Genomic DNA, 16,817 nt, shown 5'->3' on the forward strand with positions numbered 1-16,817 from the left:
CCGCGTGTTTGTGTTTACATGGGTCTTATGCGCAAACATGAAGCGATTAGCTCACAGTCCTTTTATCTTTGCGTTTGTGCCGGTTTGTGTCGCTGTAAGTAGCGTTTGTGCTGCTTTCGTTTCCGAGATATAGCGCCTTGTTTTTTCGGGTAATCACGTGACTACCTACAAGGAAGTTTACAGGTACCAAGAAATTCGGTACTTGAACTTCTGATTGTGATGAAAACAATGGGGGCAATTTGTTTTCCGAGTCCTTCTGGTAGTGGGATGGATGTTTCAATATATTTCAATATAGCGCTTTCTTTTCCTGGCTGTGATATCACTCTGTGATGTACAAAACAGCAAATTCACGACCACCAGATCTTTCAGTTGTGATGTTTTGATCAGTTGACCACAGACTTTGCAGCCTTTACACGAATAAAATGTAATAAGGAGGAGTTACTATGTTAGTTCATTGGGTTAGGTGTTTTCTTTCAATTTTTAACCATGTTCTCGAAAATGTATTGCTTGTGTACTCCTTTCATTGGTGAAAAGACACTAGTTTCCAAATGATCGCTGGTACAACACGAGAGCCCATATTCACATTTTTAGGTATTAGTTTCAAAATCGATATAATTTAACAATAAAAAAACAAAATTGAAAGCACGAGCATAATAATATAATGATCATAGACTTTATATTTCTATTCATTTTTGAAGTACAAAGCAGAAGGTGTTTCCCCTACCTTAAATATACGATTAAAATTGTTCAAATACCATGTATTCATTACAGAAAGCAGCGGAGACAGTTGTATTGCAAATAAAAATGTATTTATTTCGAAGAGTACTGGACATTGTGAATCAATAAAGACGTTTAAAAAATAAGCCGATGTAGTTATTCTGCAAATAAGTAAAGTAGTTTAAAAGTAGATTCTCATTGACAGTAAACAAGCCGATCCACCCGACGCTGCTAGCTTGAACAGCTCTCAGACCCGTGATTGGCTAAACCCCCGAACAGTTCGGGCCGCGATTGGGTGAAGAGTGAGAATCGACACTCTGATTGGGTAAAGCGCCACAGCGGAAGTTCTGTGTATACCGTGTGTACTGTATGAGCACGCTGGATATACAGTAACACACCCATTTGTTTCCAATTACTGATTAATCTAAGAGAAGTCGCACTGAGGTCAAAACTGAAAAGCAGATAAAGAATGTCATGGCATCCACAGCGCCTTCATGACTCCGATAGCATGTCACCATAGGAGTGCGCGCAACACCATTGCGACTGGCGCATCACTGTCATGGCGCCACTGTTATGATATTAAGTCCATACATCGCGATATGACATACCCACCCAAAACGCCCACCCCACATGTCGCGACATGGAGTATATATATCGTGATATGATATACCCCGACAAAATGCCCCGCCCCCATGTCGCGACATGAAGCCCGTATATCGCGATATGACATACCCCGACAAAATGCCCCGCCCCTATGTCGCGACATGAAGCCCGTATATCGCGATATGAGATACCCTGACATAATATGCTGACCCTATGTCGTGATACAAAGTCCATATATCGCGACACTTCCTATCTGGGTATTCCATGTCCTGATATGAGACCTTTTTTGCGACAGCTGTGCCAGGATGGCATGGAAGCAAGGTGCCAGTCGTGATAGACACTGCCGCGATATATATGGGGTCCCTATCATGATATGCTGCGGAGGTCTTGTTGCGATGGTATCCCACAGTAACGCGTCTGGCAACAGCGTGTCACAGTAGGGATAGAAAGGAAAACGTGCACTAGAAAATAAAAACCATAGATCTTACAATCACGGTGATTTTACATACATTACAACCACAGGTTTATGTCATAGATTGTTAACTTGTTGGCATGCGTCATGTCATAGTATTATTCAGATCTAAGGAGGCTCATATGTTTATGGAGATTGATTGTCTTTAAAATGTTAAGGAAACGAGCTAAACTGTAACAGAGCGCTTGAACTCGGCAGACGGGGGTCACTTAAGATCAAAGTCACCGTGTATGGTCACGTGATCACGACTGTGACGTCACGACCCCGAAAATACAAGGCAGAAATACAAATTTCAGAAACGAAAGCAGCACAAACGCTACTTTCAACGGCACAAACCTGCACAAACGTAAAACTAACGAATGAGGTGGGTTTCATTGTTTGTGCTGGCTGTAGGGGGGACAACTTCACTTAGCTTTTACTTTGCCTTTAAATATTCAGCGGACTTGAGCATGACATACCAGAAGAACGTGCACGCACGTCTGGGTTTCAGAGGTTGGAGTAAACGCATCGTCCCAAGGGTAATATCGAGTGAGGTGCCATGAGAATAAAAATTGCGAAGGTATTAAAATATTAAGTTCTGAAGATCTTGTTTGATCCTTCATGATGCTTTTAAACTTGTATGAAACCCAAGAAATTAGTATTCTATTTTCGATGCTAAAAGACACCAAATTTGGAAATTCGTGACTTAACACTGAATTGTTATAGTCGAATTACAGTGTTAACCCATTCAGCGTACCTTTAATTGCCAGAATGGTCTGCTAATAAACGCGCCAAATACATACTTTGGATGTATTTTAACTCTGTAAACGTCGTTCACTTTAAAATACTGCAGGGCATTTAGAGGCGATCTGAATAGTTATCTGTAAAATGCACACTCGCATCTATCCGTCAATATTATCTTAATGTTATTCATGCATTCCAAAACTTGTAATTTCTTTACAGGAGTAATTTTAGAACCTCTTCTTGCTTAGCATGTATTGAGCTGCTACAAGCAAACGCGTGCACCTCCCCTTGCGTTCCAAAACTTGTATTCGGGAAGCTAGGTTGTACTCCTTAAAACCCAAGATGTCTGTAGCATCTCATGTGTCTTATTTGTTTCGGGACTGGTCTGGTCATCTACAGGCGGCTTTTTGAAAAACGCAGATATATGCATTTGTTTTGCCATGTTGGCTAATCAACCAATAACCTAGCGCTAGATAGCGCTAAGAGAGTCTGACGACAACGATAGCCCATTAGGCTACGGCTATGCACCGCCCCACTACATTTACATAATTTTCTTATTGCTCACAAAAGATACAGCGAGCCATAAGCAAATCACATATGATGAAAAAAATTAAATACGTAACATTAAAAAGCAAATCATGTAACGAAAACAAGGGAAAAAAATCTTAAATTACTTTGGACTGAATGGGTAGGCCTAGGATCAATCAGGTTGGGCCTGGGCAGCCCCTGGCTGTAAGTACCCTGAACTGCCGTATAGCATAACCTGTAGAATCCAAAATAAAATAATAAAAATCCGTGAGTTTTCTGCAGTAGTTTCTGAATAAGTTTAGATTTCTAAGTTGTTTTACAATGCGTGCACAACAAAGTTGTTGACAAAATAAATATTACAAATCAAAGGAATCATAGCAATTACGCGCCGGCAGATGGGGCTGCTGTACAGTGACAGCCTGAGTGACGCGTATTTGCATAAAACAAACAAAAAGTTTGATGGAATATTCCGATTGCCCCGTTAGCGATGTCGCGTGTGCTAGTTCTGTGTTAAGTGTTGATCTAATTGTATGCACTGTTTATGCGGGGCTCTTACAGAGTATAGAAGGGTATTTGGAAAATGATTGGAGCTGTCTCACGGGAGACATCGCTATGCCAGCACGATGCCAGAGTTAGTTCAGTTTTACTCAGGGAAGATTGATAACATTGCAGAAACGGATCTTGAGCAAATTCTCATTTGCTTCATTTCTCTGGTCTTACGCGGGGTCCAATAAACGTTACGACATTATACATGGTTTCCAAAGAAAACAATATTTAATAACTAAAAACTTTGATCTGCACAGAAGGGTTTACGGAGATCTTATTGGGTACTAACTTGTCCTTCAGAACGAAGTCGGGCCATTTATCCTTCTCAGGTGGCTCAGGTGGCATCTGACAATATCTCGTTAATGCTGACAATTCAGCATTTCAATCATTAGAGAATGATAGAAGATTAAATATTATTCCGTACTGAAGTACAGTTTTATAGCTGACGATATCGGAAATAAAATAACCTTCTGCCTTTTCGTACAGCGCCCATCATCACCCCCAGCTCGGGAATCCGTGAAGAATCGGACAGCTGTCAGCAGAATTCAGTGATATCTGTGATGTGAGAAAAAAAAAGACTGCAAATGAGACGCCTTAAGAAAGAAACTACCGCCTCAGGTGGTGACTTATCTATAGTCCGCTGAAAAAGTTGTTAATTATTTCCCTGGCGTGCTTATTACAACGGTAAAGATGCTTTTTTTTCCTTCTGGCCAACGAAGCCAGAGCCCGAACCTCGATTGTTGCATTGGTGTAGAGTCTGGCACGATGGATGCAATTAACTGTCAGCTCCACAAGTTGGTAGAGTCTTTCGTCACAGTTGTCAGATCAGCACCAAGAGTGCAGACAGCTCCTCGACCCCAGCTCTAGGCACTGAAGATAAAGCAGATTCAGACACCTCTACTTGACTAGTAGGTAGATGTTCTTTTTTTTATTATTTGAACTTCATAAAACTCTTAAAGGCTCTTTATAAAAATGGTTTGTTTCAAAAGTAAAATGCCTTTCGGATTCGAATATTTAAATTTAGACCCCTCTATATACCGTGCGGCATTCTGCAAGTGGCTGTGAGACTCGACGAATCAAAAGAAAATTGAGATCATCTTGGAGGTAAAACTTTCCCCTTGTTTTTCTATATGCTTGCATGCATTTCAAGCGCGGTAGATTTTAAAGACCTGATCGGTTCCACTTACGTTTTATACAAAGAATATGTTAGTCGAACCCGAATGCAAGAATAATGGAGAATTCTAGAATATAATCCATCGTTTAATTCTAATTCAAAACTAGGTGCTTCGAATACTCGTTTCAATTCCAATCGTTGACAACTATTGAACCGTCTATTGCCCTTATTAATAAGGACCGTCTCAGTTGTGCCATTAGGTTTTAAGGCATTGAATTAGTTTGCTAATCAACTGAGGCTCTAATGTTTTGCTGAATTGATCAATTTAATAGAGAAAATGGTTTTAACGACTCGCAGATGTATGATACTTCCATTTTGTCTGCATAAATTAAAGTGTAATCGGTATTTTACCCACAAAAGCTAATAATAAAAAAAAACAGTTCTTCTGGTATTAAAGTCAGAGAAGCAGAAGAAACATAATAATCAGGGGAAAAAATCTATGCTAAACAATAACTACGACGAGTATGGTAAAAGCTTGCATTCAGTAAAGCACATTTCCTATCCCAGAATCTTGAAAATATGGTGCTCAGAAGAAATACAGCTGTTCATTCTAGAAACATATGTAAAACGTGGGAAAACAGGGGGGTTAAAATTTTGTTTTGTGCTTTGTCTTCCAACAACATGCTCACTTATGCTGAGGACAGTGCATCTCACACAATAATAATAAAAATGGTCTTTTTTTGATTACTGACACAGATACAGACAGGTCCCATTTTCCAGAGTCTTGATGTCAGAGTCATTTTTTATAGTTAATCATTAATTCCTGTATACTGGACCAGATCATAGCCCACAGTATGACAAATAGACCACTTATTGAAAGTAAGGTTTTTTACTTTACTTAGTAAGGACATTCAGTCAAAAATTCTGCACTAGACAATGTAACACAAATGTCTAAAGAAAACGACCATCTTCAAACAGGATTGTTACAGCACAATTTTATTAATCTAGCTTTGAATTTAAAGTGTGCTGTGATGATGTTAAAAGGTAGCTGCTACTGTAACCAAAATAGTCTACATTACTTCAAATTAAACAGAACTAAAAACAATTGTGCTTATGTACCATTTAAAAATCAGAAAGTGCCAGTAAGAAATATTTTTCTGCAAATTAGAAATCTACATTATGTAGAAGTTTAAATCTAATTTTGTTATAGAATCATAAATAATGTTTTTATGAGGTGCTTTTTATGGCATCTTCAGAATAATACTACTTCATATCAAAGTGCTCTAGTCTTATCTGAGCTAAAAGCCTTGCACTATACATGTATATTGTAATGCCAAGGTGTTCTACTGAACTATTGTTCAGGCACATCCTCTGAGAAAAAGTTTATAATGAAAACCTAAATTATGCAGCTTCCAGGATAAGAAAGCTCTTTCTTGATTTTGAGATTTCTTATACCCCAGTAAGTCAACGATATGAAAGCAATGACCCTGTGAATTAAAATACTTTCACAAAGAACAGAAATGAAAGAACACCTATTATAAACGTAATGTATACATCTTCACCATGGACAGGAAATCAAACATCTCCAGAGCAATGCTGATTACATTTAATGAAGATGTAACATGACAAACACACACTTAAGCATCAGTGGATTAATAAGTCTCCCTCAGTAGTGAAACTTATCAATTGAGAAAATACAAACAGTACATTTCTCCCTTGAATATCTACCTTTTTAATAAAGGTATACTGTTGTGTTACTGTACATAATATTCACTCCAGTTTCTGGAGAGGTGCCATGTCTTCTTGTTTCCATTGAAACTTGGACTGACTTGATTTGCATCAATTGTTCAAGTATTCTATATTACCACTACTTCTCACTGATGATTAGACACTACCTATAAATCCTAGAGAACTGTGACCCTCCAGTGCCAGGAGAGAATATCACCAATTTATGTTTATTTGTATGCCATGTTTGACGTACAGATTTCAAAGTGCTTAAAATAAATCAAATACACTTCATTAAAACTTGTACGAGCCAGTTACACAGTTCATTCAATAGGACAAAATACATTCAGGTTATAGTAGGAGCTTATTTACTATGATTCCTTAAAACACACTTTAATAAGACTTGGATCATTAGACAACTGGTAATCGAGTTAACAAGATGGGCCTTCTCTCTTTTTAATCCTCGTATTGTAACAGGCTCACAGTGCTACATTCTTATGTATACAGGATAGAAATATTGGGCACACCCAGAAGTCAAGTGCCATAACAGGAGTCTTTTCTAGGTGAAAGACAAGCTGAATAAATTAAATCATAAATCAGGGAATCAAAATAAAGCAGTAGTCCTTCTTTTACAGTGTGAGAAAACTTACCAAAACCCTGCTTTTCTCTAGATACACTTCTTTGAGTGTCCTTCTCTGTAAACAGCCAGGCACCAGTCTATCTCCAAAGAGTATTTTAAAAGAGTCTTCTAGAACAAACTCATACTTCAATAATTTGCCCACAAGCTCATCACTCACTTCCTTCCTTCCTTTTTTGCTCCCTTCTCTCTCTGGCACAGCATACAGCAGAGGATCTGTTGGCATCCTAGGGATCTGCTAGCAATGTGCCTTGAACGTTTCTGCTTCCTTGTTTTTCAAGGTTACCCAACCAATTGCCTTCCTTCATTTAGTCAGATGATTGAAGATGGCAGGTCATTCGCCGTTGCTTTCTGGGGACTGTGATTCAGATAGGAAATACCATCTTCTCTGAAGTTACCGTTCTCTATCATTATTTTGATTTAAATATCAGAATTATAGAGTTCCTTCTTTCCACTTGAAAAAGCATGGACATTGAGTCTGTGAGCTCTTCCCTTAAGTGTTCCATCTGCAGCAGTGACACAACAGGCTAATACGACATCAGTCTCACCAGAGTCATGTTTATTCAATGCACTCTTATTACACTAAATGCAGAAGGTGTTTACACATAATTGGTCAATGTAGATGCACCAAGTGCTCTGCCGCACATTTTCTCAAGCAATGATTACAAAGAGATGGTCTGGGAAAAAGCATTAGTCAACAATTAGCCAGTAGACATTAATATCTAACAAACATGTAATATTAAAGAACATTCTATAGACAGACATAATGGACATTTGGAAGTTTTTCATTTGTTCCTTTAACTTTCTTTCTTTATTGTTCCATGTTTGTCATTCACTCTGTTATACCCGTTTCTTATTCAACAAAACAATAATCACCAAAATGTCACCATGACCAACTGCATATCTGCTTCTCAGTGAAAGTCACTAGTTCTAGCTTTCATGGTCTTGAGTAGTTTGTGGATACAAAGTCATAAAATGTGATTTACGTTTCTAAAATTAATTGCTAAATGAGTACATCTACATTAGGCCAAAAAAACTGGTCCATTAAATTAAAATGGTAAGCAGCACAGTCACACTAGTGGAATTATTTTTAAATTTTCTCTAATGAATAACAGGAAAGCAGATGGAGGAAAAAGTAACTGGTCAACTTCATAACATATCACTGCAGCCTATCAATCAAAATTCTGTTGACGGGGTAGCTGTGTGTGGGGAGTTGGCAATGGGTTCATGCGAGAACAATGTTGGCAAATTACATGTGCCACTCCAGAAAAGGAGAGAAAACGTGTTTTCATGAAACATCTGTTCCAGTGATGGGTAAATAACTCACTCAGAGCTCCATATGGTTACAGCAGAAGTATGACTGCCCTGTCAGGGCAGACACTGCAACTATGATAGTGTGTCAGTGTTAATACTGTGAAGACATGTGCTCACAGTTTAGCCCTGGAATTTATCTTCCAGGCCTGGCATAAACACCACTTTTACTGTCACTCACATCTCTCACTACTCTCATCCTCTTGTTATTGATCTCAGTCTTGTATTAAAAAAGTAAAGAAATATTTTCCACTCACCCAACACCATAAATGAACTGCAAACATACATCAGGTCAGTTTTAGACTTAATTTATTTTAAGGGATAAGATAAAATATGTAGTATTACAACACTATATTTTTTAATCTCCAGGGAACATTCAGCAAATGTGTATTCTTGCATGTAAAGAGGAAGAATGAATAGTGTCATAACACAAAATGGGTTTACTGCTGCTTTTATGGAAAACTGAAGCCTGGCCAGTACCTGGATAGGAGACCTTCTGGGGAAGCTAAGGTTGCTGCTGGAAGGTGTTAGTGGGACCAGTAGGAAGGACTCACCCCATGGTCTGTGTGGGTCCTAATGTCCCAGTATGGTGGGTGCTGCATAGTGGTGGTGGTGGTGGAGGGGAGCTCCCAGTTACCAGTATAACTCATTGAACAGTGTGTCAAGAAAAAAGCTACTGTATATAAGAGTAGGCAATTATTATTATTAACTTTAAAGTTTCCTTTTCTTCAATATCAACTTGCTGCTGTAGTTTAAACAAGCCCTGGAAATAATCCAAGTCACTGATGACTCAATAGTGATACATGGTCAGATTTGCAGAGTGGCACAGCTTCTTACAGATTCCCCTAGGCCAGATCTACAGTGGTCCAAGAAAAATGTCCTGTGTCTAAACAAATCCATTTAAGTCAAATCTTGTGGCAAGCGAAAGAAACTGCTCTCCACAATACGACTTGGAGAAATTCCAGTCCATGCAAAAGTGTTAAATCATGTCACAGATAAGTTAGAAATGTAATGTGCATTTCTTACATGTTCAAAATTAAATACAAACTTAAACACCACATCCCAGCTTATGAACCCCCTTTATTAAATTAATATATTCCAGTATTAATTTTGCAAAAAATGTAAAAGGCTTCATCCGAGCATTATATTCACATATCAGATTTTCCTCATGCCCACTAACAAATGTATTACTAATTGACTGCTAACTGAAATTCCCAAAATGTAAAACTTCGCTTCAGTACTTTTTTAATCAGCCAATTAGCCATGAAAATTGTATTCAAATCTCTTTATATATGACAATATAGAAACATAAAAACACAATTTTTCACATATACTGTACAGTACAATATTCATAATTGGAAATCATAGATACCCTTTAAGGAATATTTAACAGCCAGACATTATAAAAAGAGAAACAACCCTACTTCTTACCCAAATCAACAAAAAAGGTCTAATATGGTGTTACAAACCAGTCGCATTCATTTTCCAATAGTGTACTTAATATTTGCCATACGTAATTTTAGCATAAGATATAGTACACCTTCTAAAAACATACATATAAGGTATAATAAATATGTATTGGAAATAAATATTATCTCATAAATCCAAACCTTAAAACCCTTAGACTTAAAATCATACATTTTGAACAGCTACTACACTCCATTATATAAAATGGTTTGACAATAATGTCATCATTTTGTATTAATCAGACAATACTTTCTTTTCTCCTGAAGACAGGTTAGACAGCATAATAAGGCTTTTCTCAAGAAGCTTTTTATTATTTCTGAAAATATGTGAATGTTGCATATTGCAGTGTGCAGGAGTTTTTTTTTTTATGTCCTGACTTCAGAGACATCTAAAAACACTGAAGTGTCAGTTTCTATTTTTTTAGCATTGATAATCTCAGAAGAAAAAAAATCAGACTTTGCATTAACAATTCCAGTTTCCAATAAATGTTACTCTGTTCAAATCAGTTAAAGTTAGTATCTGACTTAGTATGGGGTCCAGAGACTGTCTGTGTTCTACAAATGTATTGTGTGAACACCACTACAGTTTGCACTTAGCTAAATAAGAAGATCACAGTACCATTGTATACTGTGATAAGTACTCATGGCTATGTTTGAATAGCACACTACTATCTATCCCCATGCCTGAAACTAATAAAATTCTGTGGCCATGGCATTTTGCCTAATTTACATATGGCAGCACAAATACACATTAGCATAATCAGATATTACCAGACAAAATGTAATTGTTTCTTATAAAGAACTGAATCCCAAGGGTGTGCATCAGATCAAAGAATACTTAGGACTTTCAGTAATTCTAAGGTCAAAGCTCAGTTGATTGTCTTATTAACATTACAAAGAAAGTTATCAGAATGACCGCAGAAAAGCATCTTCCATCTTTTTATCACAATCCTTATTAGCAAATTAATTTTCCCATGTTTCCCAACCCTCAACCCACAGTCAGGAGTTTCACATTAGATTAATTAAGTTAACCAAAACTTTATATTAAAAATCTATATTTAATAATGTGCTGCATCTGTAAAATTAAGTATTTAGCATGTAATGTTTTCAAAAATGACACTGGGTGGATATGGACTGTGTTACCCAAATTGTTAGCCTTCAGGAAAGATAATTGTTTATGATTATAGTGAAACTTTGCCAAAGTAATTTTTAGCATTGAGATGGAAAGCCACGATTTCTAGAATTACAGTCTAGATATGAAAATAATGAGGTGGAGAACTGGAACAAAATACTCAGACAACACCTGGATCTCTGAACAAAATCACATTTTTTATACTGTTAACATATGATTGAAAACCTGTAAAAGAATAAATTGAAGTAGTTCAAGTACAGTAGGTAGCATTGTCAGCATGTGTAGGCTACAAAGCAACAAGTAAAGGTTTATTCCATGCTGAAAAGAGAAGAAATGGAACACCTTCTTTGAACAAGGCTCCACAGCCAAAATGATGTGTTTCTTTTCTTCTCTTTTCAGCCTGGAATAATCCTTTACTTGTTCCTTGCAAGAATAAATGTTGACCATGAATAACCTCATGCACCTCTTTATATGTGTTGAAATGCTGCAGATCTTCTAGAAACCTAGAAATGTCAAACAGCTGCTTGGACCATAAAAGTATGTAACAGCCAAGTAATTTGGTCATTACAACAGAACAAAAATGCATATCTTTAAATGGCTTGGCTCAACTGAAGTATATGCTATATTCCTATTCACAAATGTAAAATACATATTATTTATAAAGTGATTATCTAGCTCAAGGATTTCTCAAGCATAATAACAGGGAACAATGAGCATTTAATATTACTTAATTTTTTTATGAATTGATATTCTTTTAGGATAAACATGCGATTGATCATTAGTGAAGGTTAATTCGGGTAAGCACTTAATTTTCAGTTTACTGTATATAACACATATTCAAGAATATAAGCAGCATTTAAAATGCCTTAAATGGAGTGATACTCAAAACTGTTACAGCAATCTCAGTATCAGTATCAAAGTTAAAACAAATATGAGAATATTAGTATAACACAGTGTATTTATATCGATTTCTGCAAATTATGGATTACGTTCGTCTGAGAGAGTTTATCATGTTGTTCTGAGAGTATTCATGACAGTAAAAAATTCTCCATAGAGAATTGTGTCAGTCTTAAAATGTCAGTGCATTAAAATTCAAAACACTTTGGACTTCAAGCAACATTAATAAACTGGACACAAGTAAGAAAAAATGTATCTGGAGTTGAATATAAAAAGGGTAACTACAGAAGCGTACACTGCGATAGATCACTAATTTTTCCAAGCAATCAGATAAAGACAACACACTAGTAATACCTAATAAGAAAATAAAAAAGGTGAAGATAAGAATGTTTTTCTTGGTGTCTTGAGTAGCAGAAACAGTGCCGATCACAGTATTGGACCTAGTTACAACATATCAGTACAAAAAACACACAAACTTACCCTCTAGTTAGCACATGAATTTGCCATTTTTCTACGGAGTGAAAAGATATAAACTCAAAATATATAAATTCAATTAACAAGGCTCAAAATAGCCTTCAAAAAACAAACTCACTTTTTCTGCAAAAAGCTTCTCTAAAAAGCTCAATTACTTTATAGTTTTAAACCAAGTTCAGCTTCCTGAAGGTGTTACCATTACAGTATGTTAAAAGGTTTCTGAAAGTCACATTTTGCAAATGCAAATAAGTATACCATGTCAGTGATCACATTTAAAGATTTTTTCTTTTTTATATATTTTCATGCATACAGATTTCTTTATACCAAGGAATGTATTACAAATTAACAAAAAAATTTAGTCACGAATCAATTTTTTTTTCATGTTAAAAAAGCTGTTTACTTTATGGTCATGCTGTAATAATTAATGCTTACATTCCGAACCAGCAGAGGCATATAACCACATTTCCCTAAATGTGTATTTTTCTAATATCAAATATCTGCTAATATGGAATAATTAAAGGTTTATTCCATGCCGAAAAGAAGACACAAAGTTCAGTGTAGAGCCTTCTTCAGGTGTGTCATAACAGCAAACAGGTGTGTGTCACACACCTGAAGAAGGCTCCACAGCTGAAACGTAGTGTCTCTTTTCTTTTCAGCATGGAATAAACCGTTATTTGTTCCTTTGAAGCCTACACATGCTGATGCAGCCACCTGCTTGAACTTCTTCTGCCTGCTAATATGTCAGTCCATTCAGTCTGACAGACGGATATCCATTTACAATGATAACAGTGATGGTCCTCCTGCCTTCTTCTCTTTCAGCTGTCTTCCAATCTAAAAAGAAAACATTCTCTGTAAAACCTAAAATGCGATGTGATGGTTGACTTAATCCTAAACTCTTTAGCTAATTTATCCATTTACTCTTGCACTCCTTATTATTATAGTACAAAAAACCCATTTCATGTTGCTGAATTGATTTCAATCAGATGTTGCCTGAATTTATGCGATACATCTCTCTACTTTATGAGTAAGAGATTTAAGGTACTGAAGGTACTGAAAAGATTAAGAGCTTTGTGAATCTATAAACGGATATCAATCCCACTGATGGATTACAGTACTTTCAGTCTTTCTTGGGTAGCTAAGAGATTTGAGCAACTTATTTAAGGAGTATAAAAAGGGCTCGTCACAAATATATTAGTTTATCTGAATGTTTCCTGCACTATAAAGTATTAAAATCAAGACACAGCGTGAGATGATATGGATGAGAACATTTAGCTGTGGCCTTGTCAACATCTCAACTAACGCTTATGTGTAGATATTCCTTACTAATGGGAATCACTACAGACAAATATTAACAAGAAGTTGATCATTGCTGCACACAAAGTATGACCAAGACTTTTAAAATGTGATACTTTTGAGTCACATTTGTTTTTCAGTGACTCCACATTCTTTATAACTTTCAATGGTTGATCTTGTGTTTTGTTGACATATTACACTTTTTTAATGTAAGTTTTATTTTATGTTATATTCTAGGCAGGTGTTACCAATTTCCTTTCTACTTGGGCAGCAGAGGGAGTGCCATGATGGAACTGGGTTTGCTTAGAAATGAGTCCCAGGAAAACGCTTCTCTCATCTCTTCCTCCTTCGCTGGTCTGGACCTCCTGTTTGACCTGAAGCCTGTCTTCATACCGCTGTATGCATTGCTGGTACTGGTTGCCTGCTGTGGGAACCTCCTGCTCATCGTGCTCATTGCCATTAATAGGAAGCTGCACAGCACCACCAATTTCCTCATCGGGAACCTGGCGCTCGCTGACCTGGTCATGTGTCTCTTCTGTGTCCCGCTCACTGCCTCCTACGCCTTTGAGCTGCACGGCTGGCTTTATGGGAGCTTCATGTGTCATTTTGTCATGCTCATGCAGTCCACCACCGTGTTTGTGGCCGTGCTGTCCCTCACTGCCATTGCAGTGGATCGCTACGTGGTTGTGGCGTATCCCATTCGAAGACGAATTGGCAGGCGCTGCTGCATCTATTTGGTTGGTACGATATGGCTTTGCTCCTTGGCCCTCTCGTCTCCAACCTTTCTGCACACCAGCTACCTAGATCTGAGCACTACAGGACACACCATGGCAATCTGTGAGGAGTTCTGGAGAGACCAAGAACAGCAAAGGCTGATCTACTCCTGTTTTGTACTCCTGCTGTCCTACTTTATCCCTCTCTCTGCAGTCTCTATCTCTTACTGTGCCATCTCCTACCACCTGCGCAAACGGAGCATGCCAGGGGCTGCTGTAGCAGCCTCCTCCAACCGAGAGAAGTGGGCGCACAAGAAACACAAGACCTTCCGACTCCTGCTGGTCTCTGTGCTCTGCTTTGCTTTCTCCTGGCTCCCCCTGCAAGTGGTTAATCTCATCAGGGATCTGGATACAGACTTCACCATTCTGGGGAAGAATTACATCAATGTGATCCAAGTCTCCTGCCATCTGGTGGCCATGAGCTCTGCCTGCTACAACCCTTTCATCTATGCCTCGCTGCATGATAAGTTCCGCTTCTACCTGGGGAGATATTTCTACCCACGCCAGCGGCACAGTGGAGGGAGCAGTGTCCACACCTCCCAGCGCATCCCACGGGTTCACACCTGCTCCACCCTGGCAGACATACCAATGGTCATCACAGACAAGCTGGTACTGGAGGGACGCTTCTCATTTAACTAGAGCCTCCACCCCAGCAAAAACCAGCCATTTGGGTTAACCACTTACCACCACGACAATACTTTTATTGAAAGAATTGTAAAGGGTTAAAAATAATCGAAAAATTAGAAAACATTACAAAGGAGACTTTTTGTGATATTCTGATGGCTGCAAAGCTCAAGAAACTTTTAGGTCAAAATTCTTTTGAGATGCGCTGTGCATTACAAGCTGAGGCAGGAGCCGAATGATTTTTCATGAAATGCTGAATACCAGTAATTATAAATCCTGTTTCTGCATCTCTCATTGTAGTGGCTAATAGCCTGAACAGTAAAGAGCAGCAGTGAGAGGAAAAGCCAGTAGTGACTGCAGGAAGTAAAGTGGTGAGGCAACTGACCCAAGCTGACTTTACTGGAAGGAAACTGAGGACCTTAACAGCTCTGTGTGAAACCTATAGGAAAAACATTGAACTACTGTGACAATTTAAAAGAGAATGACACAAGCTTTTAAGGACAGAATTTCAGGTTAGTCAATCACAGTGTTGTGCTCCGACACGTATACTGTGTGTAGTTTGATTGGATCTCAGAAAATTTAGTGTGGGATGTTACTTGTTAAAAGCAAATTGTGCCTTATGTATTACAAATGAGTGTATTCCACAGTGCAAAGCATTAAAAAAATGAGTGCAAACAATGAAATTGGTAAAGAACAATGATTAAAGGACAGTTTAACAATTAATTATATTAAGTGTTATTAGTGTAATAGACATTTATAAGTGTGCTAGTAAGTGTGCTACCACAACAATTGCAACCATAGGCTATAGGGAATTGGTTTAATCTGTACATCTCTTATCACAATCAGCCTGTGACACACAACACTAGGCATACACAACCAGCTTTTTACCATGTTTCTGTTGTCCAGCTTTCTAACATGATTCTAACTTGTTGTCTGTTGTATTAATATGCAACATCTTAATACTGTCTTATTTATCATGACTACAGGACCACTGTACTTAAATTATTTAGCATCCAATACAAGAATACTTAGACCAAAAGTGCAAAACACTACATATCATCTACAGCTAAAGATGCTATTTTAAAAAAGTTAAATAATTCACAGATGTGTTAGGATTGTTCAATTGTAGACCATCCCGTAAAGCAAAGAGTTAAGAACGTGTAACCAAAGAGTAACAAAAAAGATCAATTTGAAAGTTAATTATTTGCCTATAATACTCAAAAGCATACAGTCAAAGTTTCTAGAAATAAATTGGTATCTCTACCAGGAACTAAATTCCAGAGTATCTTAAAATGTGTTTATACCTACTATCCAAGTTCAACAGTCAAATTGTAATTATGAATTTACAATAAAATTTGAAACAAACTTATCTAGTTGAAAATGTTTCAGTGTGTCCTCTAGTGTATTTTAGTGCTTGGTTCATTGTATTATGTACAAGTTTAACTACTTTAGGAAAAATAGTTTGAGCACTCTGGTACTTATACTTTTCTGTTTTACTAAAGGTATGCTAAACAGAAAACTTAATTTGAATGCAAATCTTGTAAAGAAAACAACACAAAACTCACTGGGAACTTTCTCAATTATAATTGTACTTTCCATGCATATTGTTGTGTGAATGTGAACGGGTACCTTTACCATTTTTATACAGCAAGAAAGTACAAATTACATCACTGGGGGTGAGTGTGGTTAGGAAAGTACCGGAATAGGCCAATTTAGGAAAAACTGTGAATGTCTTGATCATTAGTACAGAAACGAAAACCTGAATCATATGACAAAACAATC

General features: G+C 37.3%; 1 protein-coding gene across 1 annotated transcript; it reads left to right on the forward strand.

Moving 5' to 3' along the window:
• Positions 1-13,922: 13,922 nt before the first annotated feature.
• prlh2r (prolactin releasing hormone 2 receptor) lies at positions 13,923-16,397 on the forward strand. The gene has a single exon (XM_088925765.1). The coding sequence runs from the start codon at positions 13,923-13,925 to the stop codon at positions 15,048-15,050; it is 1,128 nt and encodes a 375-aa protein (XP_088781891.1). The 3' UTR covers positions 15,051-16,397.
• The last annotated feature ends 420 nt before the right edge of the window (positions 16,398-16,817 follow it).

The sequence above is a fragment of the Atractosteus spatula genome, chromosome 9 (assembly GCF_055471065.1).
Source record: "Atractosteus spatula isolate fAtrSpa1 chromosome 9, fAtrSpa1.hap1, whole genome shotgun sequence".
In the NCBI taxonomy this organism is placed as follows: domain Eukaryota; kingdom Metazoa; phylum Chordata; class Actinopteri; order Semionotiformes; family Lepisosteidae; genus Atractosteus; species Atractosteus spatula.